Source organism: Rhagoletis pomonella, unplaced genomic scaffold, assembly GCF_013731165.1.
Source record: "Rhagoletis pomonella isolate Grant_MI unplaced genomic scaffold, Rhpom_1.0 Rhpom_scaffold_00002, whole genome shotgun sequence".
Taxonomy (NCBI): Eukaryota; Metazoa; Arthropoda; class Insecta; order Diptera; family Tephritidae; genus Rhagoletis; species Rhagoletis pomonella.
In genome coordinates, this window is record NW_023458556.1 from 90238065 (window position 1) to 90254073 (window position 16009).

Here is a 16009-nt window from a genome sequence, read left to right on the forward strand (position 1 = left end):
AATATTTATAACAATGTCAGACGAAAAATATTTAAGGAAATTTTAGTTCGAAAATAATTTCTAAGAGGGTTGCGCCAGTTTTGAAAGTGGTATTTCGTTTAATTATACATAAGTTACATCAAATTTTAAAATATGGTAATCAAAAGAACGAGCGTTAAGAAATCTTTGAATTGAACATTTGGTGTTTTTTTGTTGAAAAAATTAAGCTCAATATTTAGTAAGTTAAATAGATTGTCAAAAGATGGATATCAATCGAAATGGGTTTGAAAATAATTTATTTCTAAACTGTATTTAGGAGAGTTGCCATGTGCTTAAAAAAATTAAATTCAACTTAATTCATCAGTTAATTGAAATATGTCTAACAATGCCAGGCGAAAGATTTTAGTTTGAATATACTTTTAAAGGGGTTACCACTTGTTTGAAAAGTCGAATTTGTTTTACTTATACGAAAGACAAATACATGAAATATCGAAATATTAGTGTCAAACGAAAGAGTTTTAAGAAAACTATAGGCTGATAATACTTTTAATTAGAGTTGCCATCTATTTTTTTTAAGGCCATCACATCTGCACCGTTATTTCGAATTTCCAAAATGAGAAATCAAATTAAAGAACTGGGATTCTACATAGATGTGAAATGAAAAATGTGAAATGAAAACCGACACCATGCGAGACCTCTCATCACTGAGAAATGGTTTAGATTAATCATTAGGAATATTTTTACAGGTTTTTGAATAGGGTTTCACCTGTTTAAAAAATTTAATTAAATGTTGGCGTTTTGACGCCATGCGGGTTCACTAGTTTCATATATTTTACCGAGTATTAGTTTGTAGCTCGGTTGTAACAGAATCCACCTTATTGAGTATGCTGTTCTGTAGCCCATTCAATTTTAGTAATAAAGTGCAAGTTTCAAGTCGCTAAAAATTACCGTATTTTTTAGTTTTTTTTGTCGGGGGTTTCGCTCATTTTCTTACATATAACACATAAACAAAATTTTAATTTATATGGAAGAAAATGCACAAAACCCTCCACAAAAAATTCTAAAAAATCAACAATAACACAGGTTTACAAAAATCAAAGTTTCTGCATATTGAACCAAACCTCTATATCCCTTTGTTATTCGACGCCCTGAATGCGAACCCGAGGTCTGTTAGCCTCCATCAATTCAGGTTCGACGTCATTTGAAGGTCAAGTAAGGAAAAATTCATTGAATAAACCTGACAATTCAATATAATTCTTCTGAATTCGCTTTGGGATGACCTTGAAAAAATGATATGGCAGCATGATCCTCTCACAGCTCTAGAAACTTAACTTTGGGCAACTACATACACGTTTTGCTCATTTGCCAGTTATACAATTTTCAAGTCAAGTCTAGGTCTTGCATAACCGGGCTTTTATGATATATATCGACCCATATTTTAATTGAAACTTATTAACAATAAATAAATAAACATAAGTTGCCAACATCATTTTGAATTTTGCTGGTTTAATTATACTCGCAGCTATACATACATAAGGCTAAGTTGCAAAAAGTGTGTTATTATGGCCCTTATTATGAGTTGCATTCGATCTTCGACTGTGGTCGATAGTGCTGACCGAACGAATTTTTTCGCTATTGTGAATTTCGCTCCTGTAGGTTATTCACAATAGTATATTTTTCACCGCTGAGAAGCTTTGTTTTCAAATTGAGCAAACAAAATAGTGTGCTTATACATATGTACATACATATGAAAATTTTTGCAAATTAAAATGAAATAAAAAAGAAAGCGGGTTTATAAAAACGTGGTAAAAATTAGTACAACGGAGTTCTGGTTCAACGATTCGTCAGAGGATGGGAGTTTAGAAAACTGGCCAGGAGCAGAAAACGTTTAAGAGAGTTTAAGTGTAGTCTTTCGAGTATATTTTGACATACAATATATTTAAAAAATGTTGTGATCCAAATCTATTTAAAATATATTAAAGCTATAAACAGCTCTATGATTTTGTTCTCAGAGATCGTGCTAACAGAGTATTGGGATTTTCTTTCATAAGTAAAACCAGCTTTTCGAGCTTGTGTTTAGTATTCACGACGTTAGAACTGCATGAAATTAATAAAAATTGTTTAAAATTAGTGTCTAGCCGCCAAAAAGGAAGAAAACAAATGCAAAATCATAAATTTTTCACAATTTTCTAACACTTCGCTACACCAACGAAAGCAAAATTCGATACTCAACGAAAATTTCGACACGTTTGCATAGCTCATAATACGAATTTCACTTTCGATCTTCGATAGCCAGCGAAGATCGAAAATCGAATGCAACTCATAATAAGGGCCTATATTTGATTACATATACAAGTAAAACACGAGACACTCGATTTTAATTCATTATTTATTTCCCTACTATGTAGGGCAGTCGTTCACTACAAGTGCGGACATCAAAGTCCAAATACAAGGGCAGAACTTATTTAAATATTAAATCTAACTAATAGCTGTCCGTTGATTGTTGTTGTTGCTCGTTGCCAAACTGAAGCCGTAATGGGGTGTCAGCGCTTTTGGTGGGAAATGGTTCGTGTTGGTCGTTATGCTCAGCGTTGCCACAGACAAATTTTTTTCCAACCAAAATGTCCTACCATAACCAACCAAAACCTACCAAACATTTTTTTGAGTTTTAATATTTGTTTTCAATGTCAAATTTTTTAAAAACATAGTTAACATAACATTTAGTAAAACTAAAACACAACTAGATTAATAAAAACAAATTAACTGCGTATAACGATTCATTTTATTGTACAGACTTACCCATATGTACATATGTATCTTTACACATACATACATATCGTCACTAGATACGAATAAAGACGCGAGCTCAAAAGTTGATAACGAGAAGAGAGGCGTAAAATCAATTTCGGCGAAGAAAGACTCTTAACATAGGTGACGGCAAATAAAGCCGCGTCAACCTCTTTGGCAGCGAAGAAAGACCCATAAACTTATGTCCGCGGCCAACTATATTTTCTAGTGCAACAGTATTCCCCAGAACTCCCCAAAGAGTTTTTTTCGAGCTCTTTATTCGTGTCTAGTGACGATATTATTATTATTACGTCGAAGATACCCGCGCTGCGACCTAAGAAGATATATTGTGCTAAATCCAACTTGTAATCACTCCAACCTTAGGCTGTTTAAAAAGCTCAGCACTTTGGATGGCGCCATGTTCCAAATTTTAGATGGAGAAGGCAATCGTTCTCCAAGGTGTATCAATCTACGATTTATGCTTCGTGGACAGGCACATAGAATGGGGTTCTTTCACCAGCCGACAAACCCTACAGGCCGTCTCTACAGAAAGACCCATTTAATTAAAACCGTACGTTAACTAGCAGTGTGCTGTCAGGTTGCCAGTAAGAGTTCTAGGTTCAAGGTGTCTTTCGGAGTTCCTGCTGGAAAGAGTTATGAATATCTTTGATTGTCTTATTCCCTTTGACTTCCGCTAGTGGGCTGCAATTTGAGATTATTCCCAGCTAACTCCTAAGTAGGTGGGCTTCACGCTTTGCGAGACAGTCAGCCCCTTCGTTGCCTTCAAACCCTTCATGTCCATGAACCCTCCACAGCATGACGCTATTGTGGGCTCTCAGGTGCTTCAAGAGTTTACAAGCCTTGATGCCTTTTAAAAGACTCTAAGGCCTTAACGCTGCCTAAATGTCCGATATAATATTTATTCTGGCCTCATTTACCTTCTACGATGACATTCGCGAACACAGACTTCGATTGGGAAGACTTCCGCCTGAAATATGGTTGAGTACGAGCCCATTGGCAGACTTTTCTGGAATCTTGGTCCAAGTACGCCATAAATTATATCGCTACCTAAAGGTGAAAAGGTGCCAAGTCCATTTTTTTTTCAAAGTTTAGTTTTTGATGCAGAATGACAGGTAATACGAAACTACATCGATTTTTCATCTCGTGAAAAATTTCTAAAAATAGACTTGGCACCTTTTCACCCTTAGGTCACGATATATGGATGTCCGTATTGCATATTGGCAATAATAAGGTATACGTTTGTACTTAGGAATCAGGTATATTTACATGTTTGTGGCCGCCATTATACGAACGCACCGGTGAAATATTTGTGTAAAAAAGGTTGCTAAAATATTTGGAGATACGTACATATTTTCTATTTTTCGCAAATAACTATTACTCATTGTCCCGAAACCTACCAAAATCCAATGAAGCCTACCAACCTACCAAATGGAAAAAAGCCTACCAGTTTTGGTAGGAAAAGCCCATGTTTGGCAACACTGGTTATGCTACTGTTTGCGCTGCACCGAACTGACAAGGCGGATGCGCGTGCAGACTAGCGAGCGTCAGCACCTTTTCAGTGGAAGTAGCTTTTCGTTGATCGAGAGCCAATTTGTTGAGAAGTCAATTCGCTGAGAAGTCAATTGCTTGCTGTTGATTTTGTTGTGACGAAATGGCAAGCGGATGCTCGTGTTGACCAGCGAGGTGTCAGCACTTTATGGAAGGGTATCAACCTCTCGCTGATGTTAACTTACATATTGAAACATTTATGTATATGCATAGATATAATATATACACATACATATATACATATACATATATTTACTTATATATATTTTTAGATATAAATTATCGACCAAATGACGACCGACATTTCAATTGTACGATGGGACCCTAGTCAGGGTCCTGGAAATGAATATATCGATGAATACGAATATGATGGGGGAAATTCCAGCTCCAGGCTATTTGAAAGATCGCGTATAAAAGCTCTAGCCGAAGAACGAGAAAATGTCCAAAAGAAGACTTTCACGAAATGGGTTAACTCACACTTATGTAGAGTTAACTGTAGAATAGGAGATTTGTATGTTGATATGCGAGACGGAAAATACTTAATAAAGCTGCTAGAAGTATTATCGGGTGAACGTCTACCAAAACCAACAAAAGGAAAAATGAGAATTCATTGCCTGGAAAATGTAGACAAAGCCCTACAATTCCTACGTGAACAACGCGTGCATTTAGAAAATATAGGATCACACGATATTGTTGATGGAAATGCTTCCCTCAATTTGGGCCTAATTTGGACCATTATTTTAAGATTCCAGGTAAGCATCTTATTGTACTTAAAAAAAAAAGATCTAACTCTCTAAATTTTAAGGGATAAATTATTGCATTGTCTTTTATTTTATAATCGTACTATTTAGATTCAAGATATTACAATCGAAGAAGTTGACAATAAGGAGACTAAGTCTGCAAAAGATGCTCTTCTTCTTTGGTGTCAAATGAAAACTGCAGGATACAATAACGTTAATGTTAGAAACTTCACCACTTCTTGGAGAGATGGACTCGCATTTAATGCAATCATTCACAAACACCGTCCTGATCTGGTGCAATTTGAAAAGTTATCCAAAGCTAATCCCTTATATAATCTAAATAATGCCTTTGATGTAGCCGAAGAGAAATTGGGTCTTGCAAAATTACTCGATGCTGAAGATGTATTTGTAGACCATCCCGATGAGAAGTCTATTATCACTTATGTAGTTACCTACTATCATTACTTCAGTAAGTTAAAGCAAGAGACTGTACAAGGTAAACGAATAGGAAAGGTTGTCGGAATTGCTATGGAAAACGAAAAAATGATTAATGACTATGAACATTTTACAAGCGATTTGTTGAAATGGATCGAAACAACCATTCAAGCTTTGGGTGAACGTGAATTCGAGAATTCTTTGGCCGGAGTGCAAAGTCAATTAGCTCAGTTCTCCAACTATCGCACTATTGAGAAGCCTCCGAAATTCGTGGAGAAGGGTAATTTAGAAGTTCTACTTTTCACGCTTCAATCAAAAATGCGAGCCAATAACCAAAAGCCATACATTCCCAAGGAAGGAAAGATGATTTCTGATATAAATAAAGCTTGGGAAAGGCTGGAAAAGGCTGAGCATGAGCGTGAATTGGCCTTGCGCGAAGAATTGATTCGCCAGGAGAAGTTGGAGCAGCTTGCCGCGCGTTTCGATCGAAAGGCTTCAATGCGAGAGACTTGGCTATCTGAGAATCAAAGATTGGTCAGCCAAGATAACTTTGGATTCGATTTGGCTGCCGTAGAAGCTGCCGCAAAGAAACACGAAGCAATAGAAACTGATATTTTTGCATATGAAGAGCGCGTTCAAGCGGTTATTGCCGTCTGCGATGAATTAGAATCAGAACGATACCACGATGTCAAACGTATATTGCTACGTAAAGAAAATGTAATGCGACTATGGACGTATTTGCTTGAATTACTAAGGGCACGTAGAATGCGATTGGAAATATCGCTTCAATTGCAACAAAACTTCCAAGAAATGCTATATATATTGGATAATATGGAAGAAATCAGGCAGCTACTTTTAACAGATGACTATGGAAAACACTTGATGGGCGTTGAAGACTTGCTACAGAAGCATTCCCTTGTGGAGGCTGATATTAACATACTTGGCGAGCGTGTTAAAGTAGTAGTGCAAAATTCGCAGAAATTTTTAAGCGATGACCCAGAGTCTTATAAACCTTGTGATCCTGAAATTATTGTAAGCCGAGTTCAACAATTAGAGGATGCTTATGCTGAATTGGTTAGATTAGCTGTGGAACGTCGAAGCCGGTTAGAAGAGAGCAGAAAATTGTGGCAATTCCATTGGGATACTGCAGATGAAGAGAATTGGATAAAGGAAAAAGAACAAATTGTATCCACCGATGAAATAGGGCACGATTTGACAACAGTTAATTTATTACTAAGCAAACATAAAGCACTAGAATCCGAAATAACATCGCATGATCCTCAATTGCAAGGAGTTGCTAAAGTAGGTGCAGAATTAATAACTGAGGGTCACTTCGGAGCCGATCGCATTAAAGATCGGTTGAAAGAAATTCTTTCGAAATGGGATCACTTACTTGATTTAACTAAATACAGACGTCAACGCCTCGAAAACGCTGTTGAATACTTCCAACTGTTTGCTGATGCTGATGATGTAGACAATTGGATGCTTGATACACTTAGAATTGTATCCAGTGAAGATGTTGGGCGCGATGAAGCCAATGTTCAATCATTGCTTAAAAAACACAAGGATGTCGCAGACGAACTTAAAAACTACGCTGAAGTTATCAATGCTCTGCATAAGCAAGCTGAAGATTTAAAATTAAACGATACGGAGAAAGCAAACGTAGATAATCGACTTGATGCTATCGACACACGATACAAGGAGTTAACAGAGTTGGCCAAATTGCGCAAGCAACGTCTATTGGATGCGCTCAGCTTATATAAATTGATGTCTGAGGCTGACGGTGTTGAACAATGGATAAAAGAAAAAACCAAAATGCTGGATACCATGACACCTGGAAAAGATATTGAAGATGTTGAAATAATGAAGCATCGCTTTGAAGGTTTCGATAAAGAAATGAATGCCAACGCTTCCCGGGTTGCTGTTGTTAATCAGTTGGCAAGGCAATTGTTACATGTTGAACATCCCAATTCGGATGAAATACTGGAAAGACAAAACCATCTTAATCAAGAATGGTCCACCTTACGCGAAAAAGCTGAAGCCAAGATGGATGACCTTAAATCTGCTCATGGTGTGCAGACCTTCTACATTGAGTGCCGAGAAACTATATCATGGATAGAAGATAAGAAACGTATCCTTACGGAAACCGATAGTCTAGAGATGGATTTGACAGGCGTGATGACTCTGCAGAGGCGACTTAGCGGCATGGAACGAGATTTGGCCGCTATTCAAGCCAAATTGTCTAGCTTAAGCAAAGAAGCTGACAGCATTGAACATGATCATCCGGAGGAAGCACAATTGATCCGCGACAGAATTTCTCAAATTGAATTGATTTGGGAGCAGTTAACTCAAATGTTAAAGGACCGCGATTCTAAACTGGAGGAGGCAGGTGATTTGCATAGATTCTTACGAGACTTGGATCACTTCCAGACTTGGCTGACTAAAACTCAAACTGATGTGGCCTCTGAAGATACTCCAACTTCATTGCCTGAAGCTGAAAAACTTCTAAATCAACATCAATCTATTCGTGAAGAAATTGATAACTACACTGAAGATTATAAGAACATGATGGAATATGGTGAGCGTTTAACATCGGAGTCAAATACTTCGGACGATCCACAATACATGTTCCTTCGTGAACGATTGAACGCTTTGAAGGATGGTTGGGAAGAGTTGCATCAAATGTGGGAAAATAGACAAGTGCTTCTCTCGCAAAGTCTGGATCAACAGTTGTTCAACCGTGATGCTCGTCAAACCGAGGTCCTCTTAAGTCAACAGGAGCACTTCCTTAGTAAAGATGATACTCCAGTTAACCTAGAACAAGCAGAGAACCAACTTAAACGTCACGAAGCTTTCTTAACCACGATGGAGGCAAATGACGATAAGATAAATACACTATTGCAGGTCGCGGAGACCCTTGTGGAAAAAGAACATTTTGATGCCGAGAAAATTGGAAAGAGAGCGGAAAATATTGCAGGTCGTCGTGACGATAATCGCCAACGTGCATTGGATCAGCATGAGAAGTTGAAGAACCAAGTTAAGTTGCATGAATTCTTACAAGATTTGGAAGAATTGGCTGAATGGGTTCAAGAAAGATATGTGACATCTCAGGACGAAACATACAGAAGTGCTAAGACGATTCATTCCAAATGGACACGGCATCAAGCCTTTGAGGCGGAGATCGCAGCTAATAAAGAACGTTTGTTTGAGGCTGAAAAGGCAGCTCAGGAGTTGTCTAAAGAGAAACCAGAGTTTAAGGATATTATTGAGCCCAAATTGAAAGAGCTTGCTAAGCAATTCGAAGATTTGGAAGTTCACACAAAAGAAAAGGGTGCAATGTTATTCGATGCTAATCGTGAAGTTTTGGTGCAGCAAACATGCGATGATATCGATTCTTATATTACTGACTTAGAAAAACAAATAGTAAGTGCCGATACCGGCAATGACCTTACTTCAGTAAATATTCTTATGCAGAAACAACAAGTTATACAAACACAAATGGCAGCTAAAGAACGACAAGTGGAGGAAATTGATAAGCAAACTGAATATTTACAAAAGACAACACCATTGGAAAAGATTGAACCGATTGTTACGAAGAAAACAGCAGTTCTCGATAGATTTGAGAAAATTAAAGCTCCACTGATTGAACGACAGAAACAATTAGAAAAGAAGAAGGAAGCATTCCAATTCTGTCGGGACGTTGAGGATGAGAAATTGTGGATTGACGAAAAGTTGCCTTTAGCTACTTCAAAGGATTATGGCAATTCATTGTTCAATGTTCATGTTTTGAAAAAGAAAAATCAATCTCTTGCTACAGAAATTGATAATCATGAACCTAGAATAATGGCCATTTGTAACAATGGCAGAAAATTGATCGATGAGGGTCACGAAGATGCCAAGAAGTTCGAGAGTCTGATTAGTGATCTTACGCAAAGATGGCAAGAACTTAAAGATGCTATTGATAATCGTAAGAGAAATCTTGTAGAATCCGAAAAGGTACAACAATACTTTTTCGATGCCCAAGAGGCTGAGTCATGGATGAGCGAACAAGAGTTGTACATGATGGTTGAAGACCGAGGAAAAGATGAGATCAGTGCGCAAAACCTAATGAAGAAACATGAAAACTTGGAGCAATCTGTTGAAGACTATGCTAACACCATCCGACAACTGGGTGAAGTTGCAAGACAATTCAACACCGAAGACACAGGCAGCGGTGACGCTGTGTCTGTTAAGCAATCGCAATTAGATAAACTTTACGCCGGTCTAAAAGATTTGGCTGGAGAGCGGCGTGCTCGCTTGAATGAAGCATTACAGTTGTTTATGTTGAGCAGAGAAGTCGACGATTTGGAGCAATGGATTACGGATAGAGAAGTTGTTGCCGGATCCCAGGAACTGGGACAAGATTATGATCACGTAACATTACTTTCGGAACGGTTTAACGAATTCGCTCGCGATACTGAAGCTGTAGGCGGAGAACGAGTTGCGAAGGTTAATAACATTGCTGACAATTTGATTCAAGCTGGTCATTCAGACTCGGCAACAATCGCTGAATGGAAGGACAATTTGAATGAATCCTGGCAAGATCTCTTGGAACTTATTGAAACACGCACGCAAATGTTGGCTGCTTCTAAGGAACTGCACAAATTCTTCCACGACTGCAAAGACATATTAAGTCGTATAATAGAAAAACAACATGGTGTTTCTGACGAATTGGGGCGAGATGCAGGATCTGTCTCGACTCTGCAACGAAAACACCACAATTTCATGCAGGACCTCATGACTCTTTATTCACAAGTACAACAAATTCAAGAAGAATCCGCTAAACTACAAGATTCATACGCTGGCGATAAAGCAAAGGAAATTACTAACCGCGAACAAGAGGTTCTACATGCATGGTCCAATTTGCAAGCCATGTGTGATGCCCGCAAACAGAAGTTAGCTGACACGGGTGATCTGTTTAGATTCTTTAATATGGTTCGTATATTGATGATTTGGATGGAGGATCTCGTACGTCAAATGAACACATCTGAGAAGCCAAGAGACGTTTCCGGGGTGGAGCTACTCATGAATAATCATCAAAGTCTTAAGGCTGAAATTGATACTAGAGAGGACAACTTTGCCGCTTGTATTTCTCTTGGAAAGGAATTGTTGGCCAGAAGTCATTATGCATCAGCAGATATTAAAGATAGGCTTTTGCAATTAAATAACAGTAGAAATGCTTTGCTAAGGCGGTGGGAAGAGAGATGGGAGAACTTACAGCTAAGTATGTATATATAAAAAACATCAGTTTTGCTGCACATTTAGTTTGACTTATTTGTGTTTGTTTCCAAAATTACAGTTTTAGAAGTGTATCAGTTCGCCCGGGACGCTGCTGTAGCTGAAGCCTGGCTTATTGCCCAAGAACCATACCTCTTATCGTCTGAATTAGGCCACACAATAGATGAAGTTGAGAACCTTATTAAAAAACATGAAGCATTCGAAAAGTCCGCTGCAGCCCAAGAAGAACGCTTCAGTGCTCTTGAGCGCCTAACAACGGTAAGTTCATAAATATGGGCTAAAGTTTTACCAAAATCTCCAAAATATTGTCCCAATTCAGCCAAAAAAAGTTTTCTAGCAGACGCGTTTAAAACTGTAGTAAATAAGCAAGGTTTTCTACAACATGTTGCAATAAAGCCGGCTTAAAATGTGAGGCGCCAAGAGAAAAGGAACCTAATGCGAGTTGGGCAAATTTTCCAGGACGAGGCGTCAAGCAGAAGCGCTTGCTGGCTAAAGCGAGTGAAAGTTGCCTCCTCAAGTTTTTAAAATGACATGTTTTATAGAGCATATAATGAAGTTTGAAAATTCGACTCTATATTTATGGATTAATGTAAAGGCTCTGTTATGCATACTTGGCATTGCTTGAGAGTTGTCACATAAGGAATCTGTTAATAGAGCTTCGCGTGTAAGCGGTTACCCAACGCACAGCATTACATACGTAGAAGTCTGTTGGTTTTTGATTTCTACTTAAAAATAGTATAGCAGTGCATGCACTGCCAAGTATGCATAACAGAGCCTTATAGCCCAGTTATGCATACTTAGCTTTGCATGAGAGTTATCACATAAGAATCTGTTAAATGGGCTATGCATGTAAGCGGTTACGGAACGCATAGCACCATTTTTACGTAAAAATCAAAACCAAACAGAATTCTACATGTGAAGTGCTATGCGTTGTGTAACCGCTTACATGCATAGCCCATTTAACAGATTTTTATGTGACTACTCTCAAGCAAAGCTAAGTATGCATAACTGGGCTATTAATCAAAATGTATTTAACACAGTGTGATTGAATTTGACATTGCTCTCATAATAGGCGGCATACACGGTGCGTCTGACTCGCGAGTCGGTTTGGATGTATTAGTAAAAATAAATATGTGTGACTCTGGCATGACTCTAAATAACTCAACTGTGTGTAGTCGAAAAGCGAGTCAACACGTTCACAATTGACTCACGAGTCAGACGCACCGTGTATGACGCCTATAAGAACCATCCTATAAAGTCAAATTGAAAAAGAATTTGTATGAATTTTGAATCGTTTGTTTATATTTTTTGACGTGATAGTACCTTAAAAGAGAGACTCGCTGAGTTGTCAATCAAACCTTGTTTAATACACCTTGAATGTAAGAATCTGAAAATCGATTTTTTCTCGTGTTAGGTCCCTTTTCTCGTGGCGCGTGTTGAGCAGGAACCGTAACTGTAACGAATTTTTACAAAGAAAGTGGTTAGTTTTTTATCGATATGTTTTCGATCAGAATTTAGAGTTGTAATTTGACTTTTATTTTGTTGATGAAAAAAAAGAGTTGACTTTAAATTTTTCGATTAAAAATAAAGGTTAACATTTGACTCGAACTTTTGCGATCAACAATAACTTAAGTTTTTTAATAAAAGAAAAAAAAAGACTGTTGAAGGGCGCGGCTCTGGAAATCACTGTTTCGGTTCGAATGCCCAGCGCAGGATACAGACCCAGTGCTGCTCATGAAAATAGGTTAGATGAAAGTGTATATCATGCAATTATCTATAAAAATTGTTCTGACACTTTTTTCCTAAAGGCGGATTCATCGTTCTAGTTCATAACTTTTTCTTCCTTGTGGTTGTTGTTATCTTTCTCTCTCTGTGAGAGAAATCACTGGTGCATTATTCATATCAATTTCTCTACCAGAATTCATTTTTTTCAAACACCGCAATACATTCGTTATATTTTATTATTGTTACAGTTTGAGCTCAAAGAAATAAAAAGGCGGCAAGAATTAGCGGAAGAAGCTGAACGACAACGCGTCAAAGAAGAAATGGAGGCTAAAGCAGTTTTAGAAGCTGCTGAGCAGGCTAAACGAGAAGCTGAGAAGCGTGATATAGTCGATGCTGCAGCATCTGCGGAAGAATCCGCAGGTAAGTTAATACATTTATATTAAACCTGCGCTGAAATGAGCGGTAGGATAGAAAAGCAACGGATTGGTTAAATCTGAGCTGTTAATTTCCTGACATCAAAATTTTATCTCGAAAATGTTACTTACAAACGCCCTCTGATACAATTATTCACAGATATTAGGCCTTATGAATAAAAATTAGCAATTGCTTTTTCATAAATTTTCAGACCTTTTACTTAAATTTGTTTGAATAAATCGAGTAAAAGGTCGGAAATTTTAAGGAAAAGCATTTGCTTATTTTTTATTCACAAGGCACAATGTCTTTCCATAGAGATTGCTTCACATCGAAAATAGTACTCCCTTATTTCCATTTTGACGCATTTCAATGTTGATTCTTTTATACCTTTTATGAGCACGAAATGGTATTATAACTTTGGTCCGATGTTTGTAAGTACCAGAATAAGAAGAGATAGACCCATTAAAATGTATACTTAAATGATCAGAACGTCGAGCTGAGTCGATTTAGGCATGCCCGTCTGTCTGTCTGTCCGTCTGTTTGTATGCAATCTAGTCTCTCAGTTTTCGAGATATCCGGATGAAATTTGGTAGTTGGGTGTATTTTTATAATGTATGTATTAATCATTGGTCGGAACCGGAAGAATCGGACCACTATAACATATAGCTTCCATACAACTGATTGTTCAGATATGAGATTTTTCTTTATAACTTCTCCATTTATGCAGCTAGGGACATGAAATTTTGCAATACTTCCATCCATTATCAACAGAAAACTTATAGTAAAAATTACAAAGATGGGGTCACTATAACCTATAGCTCCCATACAACTGATTGTTCAGATATGAGATTATTTGTTAAAACTTCTCCATATATGCAGCTAGAAACATGAAATTTCGCACTATTTTCACTCATTATCAACAGAGAGTTTAGAGTAAAATTAACAATTAACGGGTCACTATAACCTATTTATTGCCTCCATACAACTGATTGTTCAGATATGGGGTTTTACTGTAAAACTCCTTTATTTGGACAGCTAAAACCGATAAATTTCGTTAGCTATTTTATAAATAATAATACGAAGTCTACGGAGAAAATCGTCAAAATCTATGCTGTATGAGCTTTATCTCTTATACCACTGATTGTTCAGATACCAGTTTTTGCGATATAATATATATTATATAGATATTATCTCCTTTATGTAGGAAACTAAACCCATTAAATTGTGTTACCGGTTTACATACCGATCACACAGCAGTGAAAATCACTTAGATTGGTGCTATATAACATGCGGTAACATGCATAAAAAAATACTCCGACGAATTGATAACACAGGCCAACAAAAATGGGAAACAATTTTGTAACCTAAAATGTTAACGCTGTCTAGATTTTGAGACAATATTTGAGAAGATCTAGAAAAAAAACAAAAGGTGATAGAACCTGTGATAGCCATTTAGCGTGTTACTCAGGTGTACGTGGCGTATGAGTAACTTTCTTTCCTACTCATTTTTCATACAAAAAATCTTTGCGTATTTTCATTCGACCACTCATTATTTCTTATTTATCCATCGATTTTCTTCATTAGTAATTGCCTTTTTTTTGTAACAGAACAGGCTTTAGCACAAGTGCAAAAATTTGGCACATAACCTGTTATTTTTTACATTTTTCTTCTGTTAAAGTTTGTTTTTTTCATTAAAAAATAAAAAGAGCTGGAATGATTAATTAATTTTTCAGAAACTATAAGCTCTATCGGAAATGTATATACGGTTTATTGAGAATTTCATTAGCTTTCATTTGCCGTACTTTATTTTAAGATCGTTAAATTGGTTCGTAGGATATACGTGGATCCTTTTATCCAATTTTTGCTTTAAGCTGAATAACGGTAAGTTGAAAATATCTCGAAAACGTATCCATAGAAAAAAAACTTAACTCGATTTTCGGAATCACCGAGCGATTCTACATAAAAAATTGGATAGTGGCATCCATAGAACATTTTTGCTGTAAACCAGTGTTATTGGGCCTTGCAAGGATGTATTGATGCTTCTGAAATATAAACAATTTACAAGTAAAGAAAGTTGCGCCAATTTTTAATTTTTTTGACGAACCCAAAATATTAAATTTACTCATCAATATTACTTAAGACATGTATAGGGCTCGGAATCTTATGCACTAAAAAATCGAAAATATGCGCATATAATATACACGCAAGATTCAAAAATATGCGCTATAAACAAGTAAAATATGCATTTAAAAATATGTTCCTAATATATTATTGTCAGTACAAAAATAAATAACACATGCATTTTAACAAGAAAATAACGAGAACAATTCACTTCCAAATACAATACATATTTATGTATAAAATTAATTTATAATCAAACAGTCAGTTACAATCTTGTGTAAATAGAAACATTGACAGTTTAATAGTTTGAGAAAGTTTGCCATTTTGATTCCATAACTCGTGCAACCTGCAGCCATTTTGCGGCTTTAATGAATTTCAGTACGTCATACAGAAAGAGACAGCTGCACTCTAAAACATTCTGCAGGAATGCATAGGGTCTTTAGCCTCATCCTTGCGAGGGCTGGACGCAAATGAAGTGTTCGATTGTCTCTTTTGAGCTTGGGTCATCGCAACTACGACAGAGTCTTTTGAAGGGTAATCCACCTTTCGACATGTACCCCAACGCGCCAGGGCATACTGCAGTAAGTTTGTAGGTATATTCTTTGCTCATTCCTAAGAGGGCTTTGGTTTTAAGTGGGTCGTAGGACACCCAGAACTGCCGGGTAATCCTGTACGATCCTGTAAGATTCCACCTCTGCTTCACCTTCGAGTGATAAATTTACGTGTGTCAAGTTGGCACTACACTTTTTGAAATTGGAAAAGTTAACTACGGCATTAATTGTAGTGTTTTTGTTGTAAATTTGTTGTGGAAAGAAAAAATTTGTAGCTCTCATTTTCTAAAAAATATGGTATGTAGTGCTAACTTGACACCATACACCTAGTCGATAGAATTGAGATATCCATTATGTTACTATACCATTAATTGTAGCTTTTAACTTTAAAATTTGTTGTGAAAAGAAAAA

General features: G+C 36.9%; 1 protein-coding gene across 3 annotated transcripts in view; it reads left to right on the forward strand.

The window, feature by feature from the left end:
- LOC118734159 (spectrin beta chain) overlaps positions 1-16009 on the forward strand; it is a 119986-nt gene that overhangs the window by 38977 nt on the left and 65000 nt on the right. For all 3 annotated transcript variants that reach the window (XM_036463878.1, XM_036463877.1, XM_036463879.1), the window contains exons 2-5: positions 4608-5087; positions 5187-10773; positions 10849-11045; positions 12761-12932. In XM_036463878.1, the coding sequence (XP_036319771.1) occupies positions 4626-5087; positions 5187-10773; positions 10849-11045; positions 12761-12932 (6418 nt within the window). In that variant the 5' untranslated portion in view covers positions 4608-4625. The remainder of the gene's footprint in view (positions 1-4607; positions 5088-5186; positions 10774-10848; positions 11046-12760; positions 12933-16009) is intronic.